The 25,335-nt window shown below is 38.2% G+C and overlaps 1 protein-coding gene across 1 annotated transcript in view; it reads right to left on the bottom strand.

The window, feature by feature from the left end:
* Positions 1 to 17,080: 17,080 nt before the first annotated feature.
* The window catches only part of OCA2 (OCA2 melanosomal transmembrane protein), a 198,625-nt gene continuing 190,370 nt past the window's right edge, over positions 17,081 to 25,335 (bottom strand). The window contains exon 24 of the mRNA XM_062628602.1: positions 17,081 to 17,675. Coding sequence (XP_062484586.1) covers positions 17,588 to 17,675 — 88 coding nt within the window. The 3' untranslated portion in view covers positions 17,081 to 17,587. The remainder of the gene's footprint in view (positions 17,676 to 25,335) is intronic.

The following is a 25,335-nucleotide window of genomic DNA, read 5'->3' on the forward strand; positions in this document are numbered from 1 at the left end:
CTGAAGCATGGTAATGTCAACAATGGCTTGGTGCAATAGAAAGTGAGAGGAAATTCTTGAAGACTTGAATAAGAGATACAAGTCATCAAAAAATAAGCAGCACTTGAAGGTAACATTCAGATTCAAGAGTCTGGGTTCCCCATCACTTCTGTTCTTTTTCTTCCCTTTGCTATACTTACAAACCATGTTTTGACTCAAAAACCAAAGAATCTCCCTTTAGGAAATACACATGCTCCCTGTTGCCAGTAAGTAGCCGCACTCATGAGAAGCTCAAGGACTTAAACAACAAAGCCCTTGCTTGACCCTTTAGGACGTATCTGGGATTACTTCAGAAAGGTGGTGGAAAGCTTTAAAAGTGTGTTTACAGGTGATCCTATAAACTTTCCTGCTCTTATACCAAAATTATTCCCTAAAACTTACCTGAAAATAAAGTTGAAACAGTGTATTACTAAAACATGAAGAAGGAAAATTACTTTTCTTCATGTAATGCCCAGTTACGCAAAGCATATGATAACTAAAGAGCACTTAGGCAGATACATGGCTGTAAAGTAGGAGCTGAAAAGATCTATTGATCCCATCTGACATGCTTTGCAAAGCACAACTCCAGCTGAGCCAGTGGTGCCATTCAAAGCCAGCTGATAAAGAGGTAGTGCAGTGTCCTGAGGGGACTACACTTTGTGAACACAGACAGTCATTATGCTGAAATAATTAACACCTCTAATCAAGCAGAGGATGCAAGGTCCAAAACACTGATTTTGTTCCTTTTGTTTAAGGGAAAGAAGATGTTCTTTTATCCTAAACACTGTATCAGCCCTGTGTTCAGGCTGCTACAAGTTGCAAAGCTCTTATTTTTTACAGTCCACTCTGAGCACAACAAACTGCACAGCATGAACTGATAAAGCTTGCCTTGAATATTTGTTTCTGAATGTAAATTGCTGTAGGCTTTAATGGATTCCAGATCTCCCTGGGGTAGGTACAAACTATTTTTAAAATTGATTTGATATCGTATCTGTTTTAAAAGTCAATTTGAAACAGAGTATGTGTGTGTGCTAATAGGAGTAAATGGGATTGTGAAACAGGCTGCAGGACTTTTTTCTTTTTTTTAATAAAAAAAAATAGTGCAAGAATGTAAGCACACAAATCATAAAAGTAATAGCAATAAGCAATATTATTTTACTGTGTATTGCAGTCACTCTCCATACACATCCAAGTGTATTGACGTCATGACAGAGACATACCAGATAGCTTGTCTGTAAGTTTGACTTTGAATTTGTCTAAATTCAAACTGCAGCTGAATTCCATGCTAATGGTAGCCAGTATGTAACATGTGGGAAGAGAGGGTTCCCTTATGGAAAAGTTATAAAAAGCTATTTTGTATGCAGGTGTACACATATATAAGTAAGTACCTATTTTTATATATACATATGCACATATGTATACACATACATATATATGTGTGTGAACACAGTTTTTGGACAAGATGCCTACAGATTTCAGCTTACCAGCAATGTGTCAAAATACCAGCTGTTGCCCAGCCACTGATATATTCCCATTGTGAAATGTGTCTTCTCTCATCTATGCTCCCAAAGGGCATTAAGCATCCTCTGGGGCACAGATGTTTCCAACAGTAAGGTAAGGCAATGCATTAGGGAAGTTTCTCATCTCCAAGGGAGGCAGCAACTGTCTGAGGGAACCCACCACCTACAGAGGAGAACCAGACCCCCAGACTGTCAGTCCTGTGAGATTCTGTAGCAATACCTGTTTACAACAGAAGTCTTTAGGAAAAAAAAAAAAAATTAAAAGAGATAAGAGCATTTTAAAATCTGTTGGCAAAGCTTCCATTGTTTTTAACAGAGCCAAGGATTTACCACCTTTAAAAATGCAGCGTGTCTAAAGTATTACCCCACAGAGTGCCTCAGCACAGCAGTGGATGAAAGAGCAAACAGCAATTTCCCACCTGTATTTTATCTCAGCCCTTGTAGAGGAACTGGAATGTGTGAAAATTGTAATTTTGGTGGGTGACTGCTTCTGGCTCCAATACCATCCACACATCCTTTCTCTGCCAGCATCTGCATTCACTGTCTGCCAAACCCGATTGCCTCAAAAGAAAAAAAATAAAAATAAAAATAAAAAAATAATAGCATTACCTTTCCTCAAGGGAAAAAAACAAACAAAAAAACCACCCCCACCCCCCCAACCCCCCCCCAAAATAGAACAACCCCACTTCCTCAAAAAGTGAAAAATAAAGAACAAGAAAAAAAGAGAAACAGAAAGGGCATTTTGGAATATCTTACAGAATTAAATTTTCACATTTTCTCTGAATCATTTATCTTCTAGAAAATATCTACCTGTACTCATCAGTTTGTTCTTTATCCTTTACACTACTTCTACAAAACTATGCTACCAAACAATGGGCTTAAAATGACTGTTCCAGTCATGTTTTATGGCACCGCATGAATCAGTCAGTTTGCTTGGATGCCAGAAAAAAAAAACAAACAATCAAACAAAAAGACCCCACAAAACCCACCATGCTGTTTTCCTGCAAGAGAAAGCAAAACAAAGCTATGTTTTGTTTTGAGGTTTTCTTCTGGATTTTTGATAGGTCTGTACCTCCTGTGCCTCATTAGGCACTACCAGCTTGGCTAGAAAATTCCCAGAGAGCTTATTTTGACTTACTTTTAATTTCTTAATTGCCCATTGTGTGGAGATGGACATCTATGCTCTGGTCTAGACCTTCATTGTAGTGCAGGCTGAGATGAATAGGGACCTGAATGCCGTCTAGGTTTCTCATTAAAGCATCAGAAGTGATTAAAGCTATATAGCTCTTGAGGTAGCAGTGGCAGCATTTGAACAGTAACAGGAGCATTTCAGTAAGCAACCAAAGCCTTCCTCTCTTCCCTGATGCAGAATTTAAACCCAAACTATGGTGCTAAAACTTCATTGTCACAGTGCCTGAAAACGTCGGGGCTTCTTAAATGTAAAAGACTCAAGACTGGCAGCACTCTGAAATGCAGATTAGTACCATGAGTTACCTCTTACTCTTAGGACAGGAGAGGTATGAAAGAACCTGATCTCAACAAAGCAGACGGATGGTTATGAAACCGTGTGGTAAAACAGGAAAACATCCCTGTAGGCAAAGCTGTCAAGGCTACAAAAATCTGAAAGTAAAATTCGTATAAATAATTATCTGGAACCAATGAGGCAAGAAAGAAAGACAAATACTGTCAAGACAGAGTAAGATACAAATTTAAAACCCAAGCTTCAGCAAGTGAGACTCATGAAAGCCAACCATTGCTATAAAGTACAAGATAAGTGGAACACTGCTGACGTGATTCTGTTCTAGTAGAAAAATAGTACTCTTAAAAAAAAATAATCAGAACCGGGATATTCATACGTGGCTATTTAATCTAACTTTACTTCTCAAGTGTTGTCTCCCAATTTGAACACAACTGAAGAAGATGAATATGTAGATTAACCTAATCCTGGAATTAATTTTCATTATAACTGCTGAATATTTGTACACAAATACCACACTGCTGAAACGCACCCTACATTTTCAATTTAATACCGTGAATCCATGAATACCTCTTTGGGGTTTATTAGTGGAAACTTTTAAAAGGTTTATGTTCTGATGCCAAGAATTACACAAAGAATATACCTAAAGGGAACGCAATGTGCTTATTGTGGGCTTATGAAACCCTTGACACAAAAAAAGCTTTTGGGACTGTGATTAACCTTTACCTAACAGGGCCCAACCTTTCTTACCTTTGTCTTTGCTGCCCTGGCAGGCTGAAGAAACATCCCGTCCCTTCCTCACAGGCATGCCACTCAGGACAAATTCCCACACTCACATTTTTTCTCCTCTCTCCTTCCTTCTTCCTCCTCTGCCTGAGATGAAGACTTTTTGCCTAACCCCTGAATGTTTGCACAGGGCTCAGATGGCTATTTCTTATGATCCTCTTGACCGTCATTGGGCTCCTTCCTGTCTTGCTCCCAGGCTGCCTTTCCTGGGACTCCGAACCACACGGACAGAGCACAGTGACCACCACCTGGCCACAGCTATTGACATTCCCAAGAATGACCTCTTCCTTGTCCCTTCTCAATATCTGCTGTTTCTGTGCTGTAAAGATTATAAGCTCCATGATCAGCTGGATGTCAAAATAATAAACTCTTGGATTCATTGTTATACTCAAAATTGCTTTTATCGGCATCCTCAGAGAGGGGATGCCCCTCATGGAGCTGGGGGCCAGGGCCTTTAGTATCTGTTCACATGAAATTCAGGAGGTAACTCAGCAATTGCTGAGACCTCCAGGGCAGGGAGCATGAGCAATGAAGAAGATGCTGGAGGTGACAAAGGTATTTTCTCATAACTCTGAGGGCAATGGCTCTGCTAAGGGAGAGCAAGTTTTACACTTCTCAGCTGGCAGAACCAGTGAAACTTTGACACTGTACCTCCATGGTGCTTGTTTCAGTAACAGCTTTGAGGCAGAGAGGCCATTTAGATCCACCCCCATGATACACCACATTGTACTGCAAGTAAATGTGCACCTATACATAATCCATTAGATTGCTGCAATGGGAACTTTCTAGAGACTGACAAACCAGGCCAGAGTTAAGCTTTAAAAAAACCCAAATCTCACTACCAAATTTATTAATTCACAACTCATTCCTGATAATGCTATTTTGTTCAAAATTTGGTTACAACAGTTTCTGCTTACGTGTTTTCCCATGGCTGCTATCTGTAACTAGTCTTTTTTTTTCCTTTCATGGTAAAGTTGTTCAAACATCTTTGTAAAATGCTTAAAAATTGCATCTTGTCATGACAGTGTCACAAAATACTTAAACGCTGTTGCAGATCACGCTGTTTTAAAGCACTTGCATTTGGGTTCAAAGGAAGATATTATTAATTATATCCTAGTTAGTGTATTTATAATTTATAGATGTCACAGACCTCTGCTGGGACTGCAATTGCATTGTTTGCTGATTCTCAAGATTGTTATTTGCTGGCACTTCTTTGATTTTGTACTATTGTGAGACACAAAAGCTTTCTTATTTTAAGTACTATTGGGATCATTTCCAGATTAGAGGGTACCACTGCATGTGTTGTTTATAACATATATGTCCTGCCAAAAATAGATTTTCTCATTTTAAATTCTCTATTTGGCAGAAGATGGCAGTCATACAAAAATAGCGGTGTGAGAAATCCACTTTTATAGGCAATGAGAGGATTCTGATTAAAGGTGTTATAAACTTACTTGCCACCACTCAATAGTCAAAATGTGGCACACTGATTCGTAGCATCCAAATTTTCCTTGGACAGAAATGTCTCCCGTGACTGTACCAATGTAGAGCTGAACAGACTATATCAGACAAGTGGCCAACATTTTCTTTTGCCTCAAAGTTAGGAGAGAAATAGAAACAAATGGCAGGGTGGCAGATGACTTGTAAAAGTAGTAGCATCTTTTTCCTTTCCCCCAAAGAAACAGAGGTATCAAATATGCACGTTTTTACAAAATTAACCCTGAGTAAATACCGGAAACATTAAAAAGAAAAGAAAAAAAAAAAAGAAAGACAAGGAATAAGCAAATAACAAAATGGGCCAATTTTCAGTCTCAAGAATCCTGTAAATATATATGTGAATATGGAGAAGAGAAAAGGGGGAAAAACTGTCAGAAAGAATATAGTAAGACAGAAACGAAACAACAGATGAAAAAAGAATGGCAAGGAGCTGGATGAAGTTAAGCAAAACGAGAAGGCTAGGGGATAAAACACGAGGGTAAAATGAAAAGCAGAAATGGGAAATGTACACATTTTAGAAGGCAAAATTAAAAAAAAAAAATTAAAGGAGGAAAAGTAGGAGAATTCTAGTGGGACTGAATGATCATCTATTTGAGGCAAAACAGCCTCAGGGAAAGAATAAGGACACAAAAAGGTAATCATACTATGTAGTTACACTGGTAAAATCTCCTGAGCTTAGTCACAGCAGTGTACATCTAAGTGTGTTTTTATCAGTAGAGCATATTCATAAAAGAAATGGAGAATCTTTAGGGCATGAATACAGCTAATAGCAGCAAAGGTAAAGCACCAGTCAGGTTAGAAAAAAGAGAGAAGGTTTTGCACATTCTACTCAGCAGTAGCAGCAGAGCAGAACTGTAATGGCGCTTCTGAAGTTTCATTGCAGAGAGATTTCACTTCTGCAATTAAACAATAAATTCAACTTTCAAACAAAGGTTTCTAAACCCTACATGGTTCCCTCTCATGTCAAGATACTTCAGACACAGACTTAGACTGCATACTTTCTGGTATATTTGCTTTGCAGGGAATATTCTCATCAGTTTAGGCAATTTCATTTGACCCTCACACACATGGTTGAGATTCTGGGGAGAGACTTAAAGTCTGGGGCTTCTAACTTCAGTCCTCTTCACTGCACATAAGCAGAAGGTAGATGGCAGAAATACCCACCCATACACTACACCGGTATTCACTGCAGTCAATACTGGACTCTGGGAGGTAACGTGGTTTGTATATTTTGAACACATCCACAAATGCAGTTATGAATCACATCAAAGAGAATAAGTTTATTGTACAAACTAATCCTCTTTTCTCTTGAGTTTCAGAGCAATTACACTGCATTTGAGGCACCATGGATTTCAGTTGACTGAACCAGTGCCTGAGTGCCAAGGGCATCTTGGTAGACCTGATAAACCAGATCATTCATGCACAGATGAACAGCAGTTACTTCTATGCGCATCCCTTTCTATTATCAATATTTTTGCAGCTGCTTTCTTTCTTAGAGGATAATAAAGATTCACATGATACAGACCAGGGTCTCTTATTAGTATTCAAACCCAACTTTCTTTAATGTCGACTGACAGCATGACTACTGAAGTGATTCAGCCTGGTGTCCTTTAGTCACAGCTTTCTCAGGGCTAAGGCTTTCTATGTAACAGCAGGGACCACTTCCACACTAAACACTGCTGCTCATTTAATCCAATTTCTAATTAATTGGTTTGTTTTTACTGTGTATTCACATCTAAAAGGGATTTCTATATCAAATTATCATGTTTAACAGATCAGCTCAAAGCAGAGTTAGAGCTGTTTTTACCATTGTATTCTTTTTCACACTGAGTGAATACAGAATATCCATTTTAATTCTAGTGTGAGCAGGTGCATCACCACAGAAGCCCATCTTGATGCAGGGATCTGGAGCAAGATCCTAGGGTTTTTTTTGCTTTTGGTTTTGCAGTGGCCCCCTTAGCTGTCCTGAGCAGATGTTTTGAGCTGTCATTGGAGTCAATGACTAACTATAAATTTCCAGCAAAACAGAACAACTCAGAGTTGATATCAGGAGCCACTGGAACCTGTGACCCTCAGGATGGTTTGGAGTGTGGGGGTTATTTTCATGCTACCAGCCAGAACTGCTCCCTGAGCAGCCCACTGATGGCAAAGTCCTATTGGCCCGGGACAATCCATTGCAGAGTCCGTAATCAGGTGTCCTGGGTTCAGCAGTAGCAGTCATGTTTTTCCTTTGTGGTTTCCTTTTCCTTTGTCCTTTCCTCTCCTGCGAGGGGGAGCCACAAAGCCCACCAAATGCAGATGTAAACATGTCTTGTGTCAGAACCGATGACTCCATCCTGAGGGGTTAGTTAGGCTTGTGAGCAGGGCTGAAGAAATCCTCTCTATTCATTGCCTCCTTTGAGCTGTCATCCTTCAGTTACCAAAGCAAATGTCACTGCTGTGCTGTTTGAAGCAGCTCTGATTAATTAAGCTCCCCAATATATAATGATGATAAAGACAATAGAAGTGAAAAGCTCACAACCAGCTGCTAGGAGCCAGCTAAGAAGAAATGTAGAAAAGAGAGTAGGTCTGGCTCTAACTGCCCTGTTAAGTGGCAAGGAGTTTGCAAATTGAGCACACATCTCAACTCCTGCATAAAACCTCTTGCCAACCCTTTCCTCTAGCATCGTCTGAATTGTAATGAAACACAGTCTTCACTGCTGCTTACCTCCTGCAATCATGAGACTTTTCCTTTTAAGCACATTGAAAATCTAAATGTGTATTTATGGTATACAAGATACATAGCACGACAGAGGAGAAAACTTTATGAATCCCTTTATATTCTATTGCTGGGATGTGTTTGTCATTGCACAATCAAATACTAACAAGTTGGCATCAATTTTCTAACTATAATAAGCTGAAACATAATGTGAATACAATAAAGTGTTGTTGACAGCTTGTTTACAAAATCCAGGACTTTCATGCAGATTTTGGTTTAGCACAAAACCTATTAACACAAGAAGAATACTGTCTTCTTCAGACAACCTGCTCTCCTTAGCTGCACTTTTTTGGAGAGGCCATATTTTCTCAGACCCCCTGGAACTTTGCTTACACACAGTCCTCTTGGCCACTAGTCCTGTGGATTCCCAAAGATTTTATGAAGGCTTCTCTACCAATAAAAAGGCTGTTCTTCCCACTTCTCAGGACAGATAGATTGATTTTATTAAATGCTTGCTCTTTAGGGACGCATTGTTTAGGAACACTCCAAATTTAGAATTGCATGTACGAATGTGGTCATCAGGTACACCTTTGAGTCGTTCAGCACCTTTCCAGGGACAAACTCATTGCTTTTCTCCAAGTGCCGAGGGTCAAAGTAGTAGTACCAAGATAAATAACTAATCTAAGCTCCAGTTCATGAAAGCAGTTAAGCAACTGTTTCACTATTCAAGAAGAGCATAGATGCCTTTCTAGAAACAAAATATTGCTTAAATATTTCATACATAAAAATGTCTTTCTGAATTAAGGACTTTCTCTGAAGAATATTTGCTTAATACATCAGATTAGGAAAAGCTGCTCCACAAGAATCTGCCTGAGTTTTGAGTAAGATCCGATTTTATCTGGTATCTTTATTAATCATTGTAACATAAAACATAAACAATACATTTGAAATACAAAAAATCATACCTAATATGGCCCATAGAAAAGTCACGTAAAATTTAATTATGTTAAGGGAAATTTATAGTATAGGTTTAAAAAACTTATAACAAATGTTAAATCTAAAATATAAATTTTTACATATTTTATAGTTTAAAATCTCCCATCTGTTTATGTGCAGATTATATATATACTCTCTACAACATAAAAAATATTTCCAATTTCTATTCATACTGTTGAATATTCATTTAGAGTCTTTATTTTGAAACAAATTTCCAAAACTAACCAGCATTGGAGAAAATCTAGTTATTTTTAGTCTGACAGCAGAAATAAGATTAAAGCAAGTATTTTATTGCACACAGGAACAGGAAAGAATTTATGGAGACTGTAGAGTCAGGGAATACTGAATTAAAAGTTTACCATTCAAGCTGAAGGCAGCCTCTTTATTCATCTACTTCATCACACACTTTTCACTTTCCTGATTACATAATTTTTTCATGGAAAAAAAGCAGCCATCATAAGTCAATGAGTGCTGTGAATATCTCTGTGACATGTGACTTTATATCAATTCATGATGTATCCACACATTATTCACTGTACAAGTTTTTTCTCTCAAATCAGAATTGCAGATTTCCTCACAGACATCCTTGGGTTGTTTCACAAACATTGCCTCACTTCATCTATCCCACTGAAGGGCTCTTGTGCAACTGACTTGAGCAAAGTTTAATATCAAAAAAACAGACAGAAAAAATTAGGTAGTAAATTGTCAGGTGAAAGTCTTGCTCAGCCTCTGGTGGCTCTCAGATGCAGTATATGCACTTCAGATGATGTCTGGAAAGTTTTAACTGTTGCCTAAACAGCAAGTAAGATTTTTTAAAGGTTTATGACAAGGTCACCTATGTCTACAACAGTACCTCATCCTCGGGCACATTTCAAACCCTAAACTCTGCCTCTGTAACATGAGAACATTAAAGCTCTTCAACAAAAAGACTGTGTGATAATATGTTCAATATTCATCTTCCTTTAATCTTGTGTTTGACAAATAAATTGAAATGTAAAGTGGTCTTATTTACTGGCAACACTGAAAACTGGCCTTAGAATAGAATAGGGCTGGAAAGGACCTTAAGGTCATCTAGTTCCAACCCCCCTGCCATGGGCAGGGAAGCCTCACCATAGGCTCTGTCCAGTCTGGCCTTGAACACTGCCAGTGATGAAGCATTAAATGACAGTGTTTATTATCTGGAAAGGATCTTGTCAGGATTGCAGCACTGGTGGATGAGAGAAGACCAATTGATGTCGTCAATCTGAAATTGTATGAAGTATTTGAAACTTCTGCACATCTTTGTCTCTAAACTGGAGAGTCATGGGTTTGATGGATGGACTTGGGGGACAAGGAACTGGTTGGATGGTTGCGCTCAGATAGATGATGTCAACAGCTTCATGTCCAAGTGGAAGCCAGTGATGAGTGGTGCTCCTCAGGGATTGGTATTGGGCTCGGTGCTGTTTAACATCTTTGTCAGTGACATGGATAGTGGGATTGAGTGCACCCTCAGCAAGGTTGCCAAACACCAAGCTATATGGTTCAGTTGATACACTGGAGGGAAGGGATGCCATCCAGAGGGACCTTGGCATGCCTGAGGGATGGACTAATGCCAACGTCATGAAGTTCAACGAGGCCAAGTGCAAGGTCCTGCACCTGGGTCAGGGCAATCCCAAGCACAAATACAGTCTGGGCAGGGAATCAATTTGAGAGCAGCTCTGAGGAGAAAGACTTGGGGGTGTTGGTTGATGAAAACCTCAACATGAGTTGGCAGTGTGTGCTTGCAGCCCAGAAAGCCAACCATATCCTGGGTTCCATTAAAAGGAATGTGACCAGAAGGTCAAGAGAAGTGATTTTCCCCCTCTACTCCACTCTCGTGAGACCCCACCTGGAGCAGTGTGTTCAGCTTTGGGTTCCCAACCTTATGAAGGACATTGACCTGCTTAAGCAAGTCCAGAGGAGGGTCACAGAAATGATCAAGCTGTAATGCCTTTCCTATGAAGACAGGCTTGAGAGAGTTAGGGCTGTTCCACCCAGAGAAACAAAGACTCCAGGGAGACCTTGTAGCAGCCTTCCAGTGCCTAAAGGGCGGTCCACAAGAAAGCTGGAGAGGGATTTTATACAAGGGCATGTAGCGATAGAACAAGGGGGAATGCCTTTAAGTTGAAAGAGGGTAGATTTAAATTAAATAGTAGGAAGAAGTTCTTTACTGTGAGGGTGGTAAGGCACTGGAACAGGTTGTCCAGAGGAATGGTAAAAGCTCCATCCTTGGAGCATTCAAGGCCAGGTTCCAGACATAGCTTTGGGTGACATGGCCTAGGGTGAGGCTTCCCTGCCCATGGCAGAGGGGTTGAAACTTGATGATCTTTAAGTTCTTTCCAACTCAAACCATACTGTGATTCTATGTTGTGTGTGCATACACCTTACTTTGTATGTAGTAGTTTGACAGAGGTCTTTGAGTGTAAGCAGATTACATTTGGACTCTTCAGTTACTTCAGATGGTACAGTACAAAATCTCAGTGTGCTATTCACATTATTCTTCAGTCTCATATTAATACTTCTTCCCACTTTCACACAGTCAAGACAGAAAAATATCTTCAAAATATACATTTTGAGCCAGTCAAGTCACATTGTTTGGGTTTAGAGCTGGTGGATCTACTAGCAAACATTTTGCTCAGAAGTCAGAGTATACACCCACATTAAATCCTAAAATTGCTTTTCCAGCCAGCTCTTAAAAAGAAATATTCAGTCATGTGTTTCTTGTGATAACAGATTGATCTTTGCCTGTGGAAATGCAGATACCTTTAAGACAGAGAATGTATGAAATAGTAAAATAGACTACATACAAAACTTTACCACTAAAAATCTGAATCAAAATGAAATAACATATATGCTATAATCAAACTAGTAGCACAGAGTGTGATATATTTCTATCTAGCAGGTATGTTACTCCATATTTATAAATCCAAATAAAATAATTACACTTTACAGGTTTCCTTTTCTTAGGCATTCTGGGAGCTTAATAAATGAACTTGCTGGCTATAACCTGGAGTCATTTGAGCTCAAAAGTGAATGCAGAAATGACAATGAGAAATAAAACATCCTGAAGCACTAATACTCCAAAGTCAATTTGAGGAGAATCCTAAGTTTTTATGTTCAGGAACTCCAGCACTGTCACACTTGTGGTGATTTTTTTACTTCAAATCAGAGTCTGTAACTCTTTTCATGACCAATGCATAAAATGCATGAGATTATATGTTGAAAAGTGCAAGAGATGAATATACTAAATAGAAGGATGAAGAGAAAAAAGGAGACTATGCACATCACTGGTATTAGGAAATTTAGGAAAAAATAACCCTTTTTCCTGTTTTCCTTAGCATGTTTTAAATAAGAGGGTTCCACCTCCGCATCTCTCCCCTTTAATTTTCTTAAGGATAAGCCTGTACAGGCTATCTGCGGAAAAGGGCTGGAAGTAAAACAAAAGAGGGTTTTGTTTGGCAACTGGTAGACTAGAGGAACAGAATGTGAATGAACAAGGAAGAAGGTTTGAAATAGCAGATGTCTATAAACAGAAGATATCTGCTGGACAATAAATTTGTCTGGGAAGAGGGAGATATGTGAGGAAGCAGGAAAAAGAGAAAAATCTATAACTCCCCACTGATTGTGCCTCTTGTTTATAGTACTCTGCAGCTCCCTTACTCCTGCTACCTTGCACAATTAGGGCAGCTCATACATCATGGACAAACCAATGTGTGCTGATTTTCTTAAAATAACAGCAGGTCTTTTACTCCAGCCAGGATAATAGTAATGATGGCCAAGACCACATCTGGTGAAGGCTTTTTTCCCCTTACTGTTTCATTGGGGAAAAGACTAATTGAAACTACTGCTAATAAATCACTGCTGCCTATCAAATTTGCAACAGCAATCTGGAAAAAAAAGAAAAAGAAAAAAACAGCATGTGATCAACTTTAAACATAGTACAGAAAACCTCTTGCTTATTATTTTTAGTAGCACTCAGATATTGCTAATCCTATAATACTCTCCTTAATAAGAAATGTATGAGGAAAGGTTTCTTCTCTCATCTTCCCCCTCCAGAGCATCTATGGAGAAAATTTTAATCCTTTTCTCAATAAATCTGCAACACTTGTTGATTTTCAGTTGTCCTTAATAAATCACTCAGATTTTCATATGCTGAGGTGGTTAGCACCTATTCTGAATTGCTAGGATTTCCTATTGTAAATTCACTCCACAAATATTAATTTAATGCTTCAGCTATTTCATTATTTTTTCTGACTTGGTTCCAAATAATTTTCTCAGCATCCCACTACAACAAGCACAGAAGCTGTTGCTTAGCATATTTATTTTCTGTCTATTTCAGGTGCCACTGATTTTCTGCCATCTGGAACTTATGAATACTTTAATGGTGGTTAATGTAGGGAGTAACCATCTGATAGCTGTTACACTGATGCTTCCACATTTTTTTATTAGAATTGTTAAAATAATAGATGGTGTTTGCATATAACTCTAATTCCTTGCTATTTGATCAACAGTATTTATTTCTTTTAAAAAACCCAAAGCACCAATATAGAAAATGTACCTTTTTAAAGCACTTCAGAAAGTTCAGTAAAAGCAGGAAACAAATACTTAAAGCTATTAAGTATAAAAACTTACACAGAAAGCTAGCAACACAGCAGGAAATAGAAGCCTTTTCTTTCTAAACCTCTTCCCATATATTAAATATAAAATCATTCTGAGTCACTGCAGGAAGTCTGCAGTGCAAGTTGCCTGAAGACAGTTTTTGAAAATACTTTGCAAATAATACTTGACTTCTTAGATGTGACCTTCAACTTTCTAGGTGGTCAAAAAGTTTTAATTTCTTACTGTACCTTTAAAATTTGCTTTCTTAGAAAACCATTATACTTTGGTTTGATTTTTGTTAACCAGAATTACTTTTGAGGAGTAGACTTGGCATTCACCAAGACACGGTACAAGAAGCTTTAGTATGGTCCAAAATAAGCTTTTGTGAGTAGCTGTGGAACGATTAGGCAAGTTTCCTTTTACAGATATGATATGGAGTTGGCTTATTCTCCAGAGAATAAATCATGATATCTTTTCTCAAGACAGTTGGATGTTTCTAAACCCTACAGTGTAATTCAAATATTCTCACAGAAATGAGAAATATTTTTTTCAATCTTACCTCAGTAACATCTGCTAGCAAAGTGCTCACAAACCTCACTGGACAGTACAGGAAAACACTTCCAGTTTTCAAACTCATTTTGATTTGATCTGTAGTCATGATTGCTAGAAAGAAAATATATGTAGCCCAACCGCCCTTAAAAAAAATAAACTACTACACAAGAAGTTGTATGGCCCTCCCATGAAGCTCTAGAGGAAGTCAGGCTGGCTCTGCAGTGGTCCACATATTTTCAGATGATCTAGGTCTTGAAGTTAAAGATTAAATGTGAATGTCTATAGGTTATTCAGGATAGCAAAGACAATGGTTAATAGCAAAGAATTACAGAAAACCCTTACAAGACTGGGAAATAATTGGCCTGTGGCATTCACTGTGCACAGTGTAAAGTAATGCAGATAAAGAAGTAAAAATAACCTTAACATTGAATACTAAATAATGGGAGCTAATAATTATCACTCAGGAAATACAGCTTGTTATTATAAGATGTTCTACAAAAATATATTCCTCAGCTTGTTTGTCAATAATGATCCAAGAACTGGATTAGATCTTAACAACTACTAGGAATAAAGTGGAAAAAACGTTTTTATTGGCTACTGGTTATACTGCTCATCCTTTAAACTCAAAATGGCTATGGTGAAACTTCAAAAGGTAAAAAAAAGGATGTGCAAAGATATGAGAGCATTTCCATACAACAAATGAGCAAATAACTTGTGATCTCTGGACTGGAAATAGGTCTATGAAATCATGATTTAGAAAAAGGGTGCCTATTCTTTACACCTTCCCAACCAACAATTTGGAAAAGGTGTTAGAGGAAAGGTGTCATAAAAATAAATTAGCAAAGGACAAGTTCAAAACAAAGAGCTGGAATATTTTCCCACAGTGTACAGCGTATCTGTGGAACTCTGTGATAGATGTTGAATTTACACAGTTTCGACAAGAAGCTGGCTAGGTTTGCAGCTGCCCTTCTGATGTGCAGATTATACTGATAGCTACAATGGAAGTTAATAAAAAATATACTTCATTACCTTGAAATGTTCTGAAGACCTGGGTAATTTGCATTACACTCATGTAAAGCCCTGTGCAATCAGACAACTTTATCTTCTTTTTACAATTTTTTTGTCATATGAACTCTCATTGAGCTCTTCTTGGCTGTGCAAAAGAAGCAACAAGGTTGTTTAAGGAAGGAAAGAGTTTATTTGAAGGAAGTCCTCAAGAAAACACTATATTATAAAAAAAAAGAAAATCAAAGCAGAATGAATCTAGCCATAAGTTTGGTTGCCTAAAACAGTGATCAATATGATTTTGTAGTCCCAGTGCACTACTTGCCTTTTTTGACAGGACAAGTAACGTAAGAGAAAGAAAATCTCATTTGAGTCCTGTTGACTTATCTCTTCTGAAGCCGGTGAGATCTTTCTCACACCAAGGTGCTCCAGACTATTTGCTAAGATGAGAGAGTGGAAATGAATCACTGCACTTCTATCTTCCTTCCAGCAAACTGTAAATGCAGACACAAATTTTCATGTCAGCTAAAGTAATCGCATTATTAGTATGAGTTTGCTTAGGATTGGCGGGAGGGTTTTAAGGTCCAAAGAGTAGGTTTAGGTTTTGGGGATTTTTTACCTCTTAAAAAGAATTAGTAAGATTGTATTGTGAGCCCATAGTCTCATTTTTATACTCCTACCTGCCAACAGTGTTTTAATGGAATAAAAAAGGAAATAAAACCTTCAATTGTGTGAATGAAAAAAAGGTAAGACAGTCCCCCAAAACAGATAAAAACAAATGTGGTTCAGCAGAGGCTGATATTGCATTCCCTATGGCTTAAAATAACAGCTCTTGCACAACGAGTGACTGTACCAAGATTACTCCAATGTAAGAAATGTTAAGGACTGTAAAATATCGTGTGAATATTTTTAACCAGGAAACAATGCTAAACTGATTAGCATAAATATTTCTTTAAGTGAAACAGAATTCTAGTCATTACATAGAATTATAGAATCACAGTATGATTTGGGCTGGAAGGGACCTTAAAGACCGTCTCCTTCCAACCCCCTACATTTGGGGGGGGGGGGGGTGGGGGGGTGGTTGTCACTCCTGGTGCCACCCCTTATTAGTCAGCTGCTGACATCAGCAGAGCTCTTGGCCAAGTCCTGGCAAGGACCTGGACCTCCCTTCATGGCTCCTGTGGTTCAGGAAAGAAACTCTTGGATGCCATTTTTCCCACACTCTGGTGCCGAAGGTGTCCTCTCCGGAGCTACTCACCTTGCAAAGTAAAGTGTTCTTACAAATCAAAAGTCTCCACATTGAGAGTGAGATAGACCAATTCAATTTCAGTGGGTATTTGCTTGTTTGCTTGTTTGTTTGTTTTTGTTGCTTCTCTTGTTATTGTTGTGTTTTTTTTTTTTGGGGGGGGGGATGATTGATAGACTTTTTACAGGGTTGTATTCACCAGGTTGCCAATTTCTCTGACTCAAGGTAAAACAGACCTACCAGTAATTTAGACCAGTTCCACAATGGTTTTGGGAGATGGGGACTGAGAGCTTGAATTCATCACAGGACTTCATATTCATAATGAGAAGTCTGACCTGTTCTGGCAGCAAATGATATAGAATAATATATGTGGTGTAACATAATAGCAGAGAGAAGGAAATCAAAGCCAAGGTATGATCTCATTCTTCCATATAGTGTATTAACCTATTAAAAGATTTAGAGTACTCCATCACAGAAGAGAATTAATAATTAAATGGAAGGTGTCCAGTGATTTATCACATTTTATGTCTGTACGTTTATAAGAAGAGGGGCATTAGTTTAAGAAAAAAAAAAAGTAGCTTGACACTGGTTAGGAGCTTTAAAATGAAATACAAAGCCTCCACAGAATGCAGTCCCACTTCCAAAATAATAATTCCTTCCACAGCACATTTTCAGAAGATGTGTTTATTTTTAAACATAGATAATAATACATCCTTTATAGTGTACAGACTTACTGTTTAATTGTCTATTATTACAATTTGAATATTAGTTACTTTAATACAAGTAGCTAAATACAGTGACAAAGACAAATGAAGCCCTAAAAAGAAATTACTGAACATCTGCTTTTGTGAATGAGTTTTTCATTTGTGACTATATTCAGATTGTATCAATACAAACTAGCAGGCACAACATATTCCCTTGTGATGGTGTCTTCTCAGCTGCACAAGAATTGCATTCATAATTAAATATATCTATTATTTAAATTTTGATTATCTTGGTCTGCAAATTGTTCATAAAACGGAAGGTTAAGAATGACCAAACCTGATGCTGATGCAATTGTTTTGATTGATACCATATATTGGGGTTTTACACATCCTTTTCTATGTGGTCTTAATATTCTGATATATAAACTAAATGAAAGAGAAAGCTTCTTAGAGTCTTGAAAGTATAAATTGTTATGAGTTCCAACCTACTACAACATGAGCAACAAGAAGATAGCACATCCCAATGGTACAGGACACAATCATCATGGGGAAACCTAACCTGAAACAACAATAAAATAAAGATTAATAATGATACAAGAGTTTGTTCTCCAAGCAAATTAGGAAAAGAAAATTTAACTTATCCTATGCATTCCAAGCCCTGAATATGCTTATAGCAGTGCTGAAAGCATGGATTTACTGAGAGCATGACGATGTCTAGGAGTCTAATATTCAAGGTCACATTTCCACTTCCAGCCTATTTCAGAGATAAAAGGTCAAAAGTAGCATAATTTCACTGGTTTCAGGAAATCTCTTCCAATTAACTCTATCTCAGAACCTCAGAAATTGTTGTTTTGTTTGTTTCCTTTTGTGTTTTATATTTTCCCAGACAACATGCAATTATCCAGGTAAAATAATGATTCTTACATATTATGCAGCATCAGAATAGATTTTCTAATGCATATGACCTCAGATGAGGTGTGTAATCCTAGTATGGCACTTTATAACTTCATCTATGGCTGAAACTCATTAAATTGTTTCCCTGTTGACCTGTAGTCACGTACAGCTAGTATTCCTCTTCCATACCTCTCGCCTGGTTTAACAGATTGATTATTAATGGACTGTTGGAAATAAACGCCAGACAGATGTAAAAGTGCTAAAACTTTACTGTTCTTTAAAAACAGCTATTTCTTTTTTACCACAGAATAAGCTTTCCAGACAACAGCCAGATTTTATAGCTGTCTTTAGACTGACAAACACAGGCAGCAGAGACAAACAGCTGGAAAGGATGTTGTAGAGCAGGCCAAGTCCTACTTTGCTGGATTTGTAGGTCTTTATATATGTGAAAAGAAGAGAGTTTTCTGTAACTTAAAAGAATTACTTTATGATGCTGGGGGGCTATGAAGAACCACTGTTGTGGTCACACTTATTTGGTTTATGTTACTAAAATCAAAAGAACTGAGATGAGAAACGATCACACCACAAACGACCCTCCTTACATACTTTCTTTTCCTAGATCCCATACACCTCATCCAAACATGGCAGTGTTCTCTGAAGTACAGCTTTTCACTTAGTCTCTTCCTTGAAGTAAGGCCTACTTATTACAAGTGGATATATTAGTTTGCTTTTTTGCTTTGCACGTTAGGAGCCCTTAGGAAAGTTTCTTCAGCCCGTTCCCCTCTGCCATAGAGCACTGATGGAGAGATATTAATTTTATACATGAAAGGAGGACACCATTCTCTGAGCTTGAGTGGATGAATAGCTCCTTCTTTAGGAAGCCACAGCTAGAAGGGGCCTCTTCGGGCATTCAGTTTGGCATCCACCTAATCAGGGTTTAAAACCAGTTACATGAAATGAAAATAAAACTTCCCAATGGCTCACCGCAGTCTGCTCTTTCCACCTGCAGCTGTGACATTACTCTAAAACTTGAGATCTTCATGAGTAGTCTTTCATTGCTGTTTTGATGAAAAACTGACTGAAAGAGGCATAGATTTACCAGCAGATCAGAGGTGTTTTTACCTTTAACAGGCACTGATTCAAGTTGCTGACAAGGGAATTTTATCAGAAATAAGGGTCACTGCAAGCACAAAATAATCAGCTCTGACCTATAAAGTTGCAGAATAATTAAGAAATTAATAAAACCCAAACACTCTAAAGAAAATGCTGGAATTATGTAGTAAAGTCCATAATGCCTGCTTAATGGTTGTTCTTGACCCACTGTCAAAGTGAGCCCATCTCACATATCAGAAGAAATAAAAGCAAACCAAGAACAAAAAGGAAACCTTTGCAAGACAGTAAATGCACAAAGGGCAAGGGTCTCAGGGCTGACAGATGTTTCTGCGTCCTTAACATCCCCCCCCGAAGAAGCTGGAGTGTCCCTGTATCCATGACCCAATCAATATTGCCTGCAAGATATGCTCCAGCAGGACAGTTCCCATGCCTGGCTCCAAAGGCTTTCTCCTTCATCTCTCTGGGATTTAGGACCTGCTGTGGTGGCCTCTTTTGCCATTTTGGTAACAGGCATTATTATTGCTATTCTGGCTTCAAACACATTAATGTTATGCTGGTATTTCGACTTGAGAAAAGAGAAAGGAAGAGGAGGTGAGAGAAGGGCTGGCTGGGTCCAAGTGGTGAAAGGTAAGAAGAATTGTTAGAAAAGGTCATAGGATTGGCATAGCTTTCAGATATTTCCCAATGTCCTGGGTTCAGCAGTAGCAGTCATTTTTCTCCTTCTTAGTAGCTGGTGTAGTGCTCTCATTTTGACTTTCACCCTGGGAACAGTGCTGATAACACCGATGTTTTTAGTTGCTGCTCAGTAACGTTTACTCTGACCAAGGACTTTGTGAGTCTTGTGCTCTGCCAGGGAGGAGGGGAAGCTGGGAAGAAGCAGAGACAGGACACCTGACCCAGACTGGCCAAAGAGGTATTCCATACCACAGCATATCATGCCCACTATATAAACTGGGGGCAGTGAGAGAGCGGCCGCGTGGTTCTGAGTTACCGGCTGGGCTTAAATCATGACACCCAAAAAGTCTGAAATGCATTTGGAAGACTTATTTTTCTTTTTTTTTGTTCACATGAACATGTATAAATATGCTGCAGATGACTGTTACTTCTTTTCCAGACTAACTGGTCAGATCCTTGCCTTAGAATGACTCATTACTTGAAAGAGCTGCATCATTATTCAGTCACTAAACTATGATCCATCTGATAGTATTGTAAAACAGAAGAACTAGATCATCTCTTGGAATTATTATAGAAAAAACAAATTAATTTCATGGCTAACTAACTAATTCTCAGACCCTTTCTTTCCTTCTTTCAGCAAATCTGATCTCTGGCCTTCCCTAATCTAACTTAGATAAAAGTGTCCAGATAAGACAAAAAAGCAAAACCAGCAATGGCTGTAGGAATAAAATAGGATAGATAAAAAAATCCTCCTGTATCCTTCCTTCAGTATATCTAATGAATGCTCCCTGCAGCTGTGCCTACATGACAGGCTCGTCATGATTGCTACATTGCTACAACTCTCATAAGAAAACCGGCTGTTGTTTGACAGAAAAAAGAGTTTTATTGACCTTGCAGTTAGCAAACTGGTAGGTGTGGGAACAGCACAGATCTTAATCTGCACTAATGCAACCTAACAAACCTCGCTGGAGAACACACAGCAGCTCAGCAGTGAATGGCAACATGATGGTTTGTGAAGACTGCCAAGCAGAGGGAAGGATCCAAAAAGATTCACAGGCTACTCAACCCCTGAAAAGAGAACAGAAAAGCTAGTTCCAGCTTGGAGAAGGTCTATGCAAAACAATGTATGAATTATACAGGGCCACATACAAAGATGCAGGAATTGTCATCATAGCTCCACTACCACAGTGAAATGTCTAGCTGGAGCCAGACACAGTCAGTCTGGGGAGGAACCTCCTTTCATTTAGTGTGGATGTTTACATAGGGCACAACTACAAAGCTGCTATTCTCATTGCATGGACAATTACTCCTCAACTTGAGGCCTGAATTTCAGGCTCACTGGCTTGAGCACTAATGTAGTTGGAACAAATTCCATGTGGAATATGTGTACCAGAGAGAGGCGAGGTAAAGCTCAATCAGTAAGTATTAGTTACTACAGAGTTAATTGATTACTTGACTTGGTTCAAGCCCTCCTATGCTATTACAGTACCATTGCTCTCCCTCAAAGGAAGACACATCTCCTGTCCAGGCCACATGCAACACAACGTTTAGGTACCTGTGTTTTCCATCATGATACCAAATCTCAGAACACATTTTAAATGATGTAAAAATCACTTCCAACAACTCTCATTTTCAGCATACTCCTTGGAGTCAAAAATCACCATGTCATTCAGTGGTTCCTGTCCATGAAAAAGGATCAGCAGAGTTTAGAAGTCATAAAAACCTTTCTTTCAATCAGACTTCAGATTAATAAGAAACACTAGTTAGCATATTTGGCATAAAACCACATTTTTGTATCTGGCACTAGGCAGCCTTTTCTTGCCTCCCCCTCTTTGCTGACAGGAGATACACATGCCCTGCACGGTACAAAAGGTTCATACCAACTCTGCACAGCCAGCTCAGGGAGTTTTCACCACTGCAGAGATGAAGTAAGGTCAGACAAAAGGAAGGGATGGATAATAGGATCTTGAATTCACTCCACTCTTCCCTCCTCATCTGTGTAGTAGAAGCTTACATGTAAAACTGATCTAAATGAAGTCACCCAACTTAAATCTAACAAGCAGATGTTAGTTCAGTGTGAGGTAGTGAGAGCATTTCAAGTGAGAACCCCAGGGATCTGTCTAGGGCAAACTTCTACTTATTAATAACATCAGTGATCCAGTAGTGAAAAGCTTGCAAATTGCTCCAGTGTGAGTGAGATGTCTGTGGAGAGCAGAATTCAGCATGTTCTTAACAAATTAAAGTGAGAATTTGAAATGAGCAAAATGAAACTCTGTGAAAGTAAGTGTGAAGTACGTATTAGAAGTCAAATATGCGCACAAAACCAGCAAGGGAAGCAAAGCTTTTCACTGGTAATGACCTAGTTATTTCTGATCCTGCCTCACTGCAAGAGAAATTAATTTATTTTTTAATGAGTATCTACAGATATGAATATTACAGTTTTCTTAGGTTATAAGTTTATCCAATATTATTTGCTAAATAATAATAGTGAAGCCTTTGGTGCCTGAATTGAGTTTTCGTGGACAAACTGATCTCCTACAGTACCTTGCAGATCTATTTTGTGATGCTTTAAGAGCCAGCAGGACCCTGTATGTATAAGACCCAGGTTTAGTGCACTGTGCTGCCTGGTTTGGGACATGACTGTTAAAAAAGAAAACCTCAGAATTCCTTGGGGGGAAGAAAAATCCCAAAATATTGTTATTTGCTCTACTGATTGATTTCCTACCTTTTTTCTTTGGCTTTGGGAAAGGATGGAAACTGAAAGGATTTATTTTATTTTTTATTTTTTTTTTTTTTTTTTATTTTATTGTCTGCCTTACTCCAAAGCCACTAGGAATTTTCCTGCTGGTCAATTTTTTTGTTCTTACTGTCTGTGGTCACTGTCCTGTCCTATTTCTTCTTTCCCTTTCCTTCAATGAAGACTCCCTTATGAGTCTCATGTCATTTTGGTTGTGTCAATCTTTCCATCATTCCCAGTCTTTGACATACTGACCCAGTTTACCTGAAAGTATGGACTTTACTAGAAGCCTAAAGAAAAGAGATTCAAAATATGCATCATATGCCCACAGCCCCTTCAAATCTAGACACCTGTTGCTGCTCAGAAAACAGGTGGCTAAAACTGCAAGTGATCATTAATTCAACATTAAATTGCTGTGAATTTCATATAGTCTGGAATTACCTAAAAATTACAGTGTGGCTACCTACTAGTTACCATACACAGGAGTTACTATGTAATTTAAATCACAAAACAAAACCTACAATCCTATTTTCTTCTGATTGCTAAAATAATAAATTTTTTATGATATTCGGTTTTGAATCTATGCCAAGATTTCCCATAGAGTCCCTGCCAGGAGTGAACCTGAGATAAGGGAAATCAGATCCCAAGTAAGAAAATGTAAAGGTGTTAGGGTTTGCCTCCCACTATCTAGAATGTCCTCCTAAAGGTGTTTTTCTGTAGCCTCAACATTTTTATGTGCAGAACAAGAAATAAGCCTTTCCTTGGCCCTCCAAAATTCTGTTTATTTAAAGAAAAAGTGCAGACTTTCACTGTTAGAGAATAGTTGGCCTGCCAGCTCCACCTGGCAGATTCAAATGACTATTGAAGAATACCTGTTGAAGTATCTGTGGTACAACTGAAAGAAAATACAGGACTTTCAGAACAAGTGACTCTGATAACTATCCAAAACCCATTCATACACAGTAAGCTAGCAACCTGTATGAAACACCATGAAAAAAAGTGAAACCACATAAATTCTATGAAAAAAATATACTGTAACTGATTATTTAAAAATCAACAAGGCAATAGCTATGTCAACGGTATCTGACCTTTTTTATAAACTAAACATACAATTCGAATAGGAAATGGTGAAATCCTGCAGACAGCCAGGGAAGAATAAAAGCTAAGAACAAAACCAAACCTGAAAACACAGATAGAACTAACAGTGATAATTTACTGGGGAAGAGCAACATAACACTGATAAATTTGTGGAAGTTATTTTTTCCACTACCCTTATAATATCCCTTTAAATGAACAAATTTGATTTAATAATTTGGCCACAGGCACAAGGTATTCAAAACCTTGTATCTAGGTGACAAAGGGGGATGAGACAGTAACTTTCAGCATTTAGCCTATAAGGCCCCATAGCCAACATAAATGCCTCACATTTAAATGAGAAAGAGAATGACTTAAGTCAAGCTCATTGCTGTGACAGGATGTAAAGGAAGCTAGATTAAGACCTTTGCACATGATGAGATGTATTTTAGTAAATTTATATAGCTCATCTGGACAACCTGGCTCTATGGATTAGGCTTTAGTGGGATATTTCTGTAGAAAAAAGTCTTAAACTAAAATCACTTGTTTAAGCATGGGAATAACTACTTCGTAACTTAGAAAATACATTTAAGTGTTTTGCTGGATTAGGAGTCAAACAGACAAATCAAGTGACCCCAGATATCCCAGCCATAGTCTCTTTTGGAAGCTCTCTAACTGCAGAAAAGCCAGTACAATGACAGAACAGTATGATCCCCCTGTGTACCCATCTTTACTTCACACATCAAAGTTTTGGCTTTTCTCCGTTTACCTGCCCTATGGTATGAAATACCTTTGAGGGTCTTCGACAGTTAAATTGCAGCTTCAAGTAAAAGTTTAGCTGCTCGTGACATGAATGATGTAATTACCCAAAGCAAGATAGCACCACTTACTTTCTATCTGACTACCAATATCAAGGGTGACCAATGAAGTTTGAATATGGCAAGCACATTCTTTCCCCAAGAAGGATTGCACAATCCTTCAGGCAATGTGAAATCCAGGAAAACAAAGAGCAGAGGAAGCCCGCAACATTTTCCTAAGATCTGTATAACTGATATAACCTGCGTAACAAGAGATACAGTGTCAAGCGGCCATGACAGCCTAACACATCCAGTTTTCCCAGCTGAAACCAACTGTCACATACTAGCCTACGAATGAGAGATCATCTGTTCACACTCATACTTGAAGTGGGCCAATCTTTCCTTAGTTTCCAGAAGGAAGAAATCTTGTACACATTGGTATAGCGTTCTGGCTTCCAGAGGGATTAATCAAACCCTTGGTTTTATGAAGAGAAAGAAGCCTTTGCAAAGTCAAGACTATGAGTGCTCATTTCAACGGGGAGCTGTGCATTCAGACCTTCTGTACTATTACAGGTTAAATGAGATAATTGCTGCAACTCGGTTTCTGTGTTGTTAAACCTTGATATTTAAAAGAAAACAATGTGCCTTTTGTTTTTTAAAAATGGGCAAATGTTGTGTGCTTGCAACTTGACCAATATTTGCATTTAACTCAGAGTATTTTATTCCAATGTTGAGAAACAATTGATATCCTGAAAAAACAGATGTTGCAAATACAAGAAAGAAAATACTAGCATTATGTTCTACATACAGAAATTATATTGGGTTACACTAGTTTATTTCCAAATTCCAATCAATTAAGTGGATGGACTCTAATTATTTAGAAACACTTTCCTCTTTTTTGTTCAGATTTTTCCCTTCAAAGATAATGA

The sequence above is a fragment of the Pezoporus occidentalis genome, unplaced genomic scaffold (assembly GCF_034315485.1).
Source record: "Pezoporus occidentalis ecotype Australia unplaced genomic scaffold, CSIRO_AGI_Poc_V1 ctg32, whole genome shotgun sequence".
Classification (NCBI taxonomy): domain Eukaryota; kingdom Metazoa; phylum Chordata; class Aves; order Psittaciformes; family Psittacidae; genus Pezoporus; species Pezoporus occidentalis.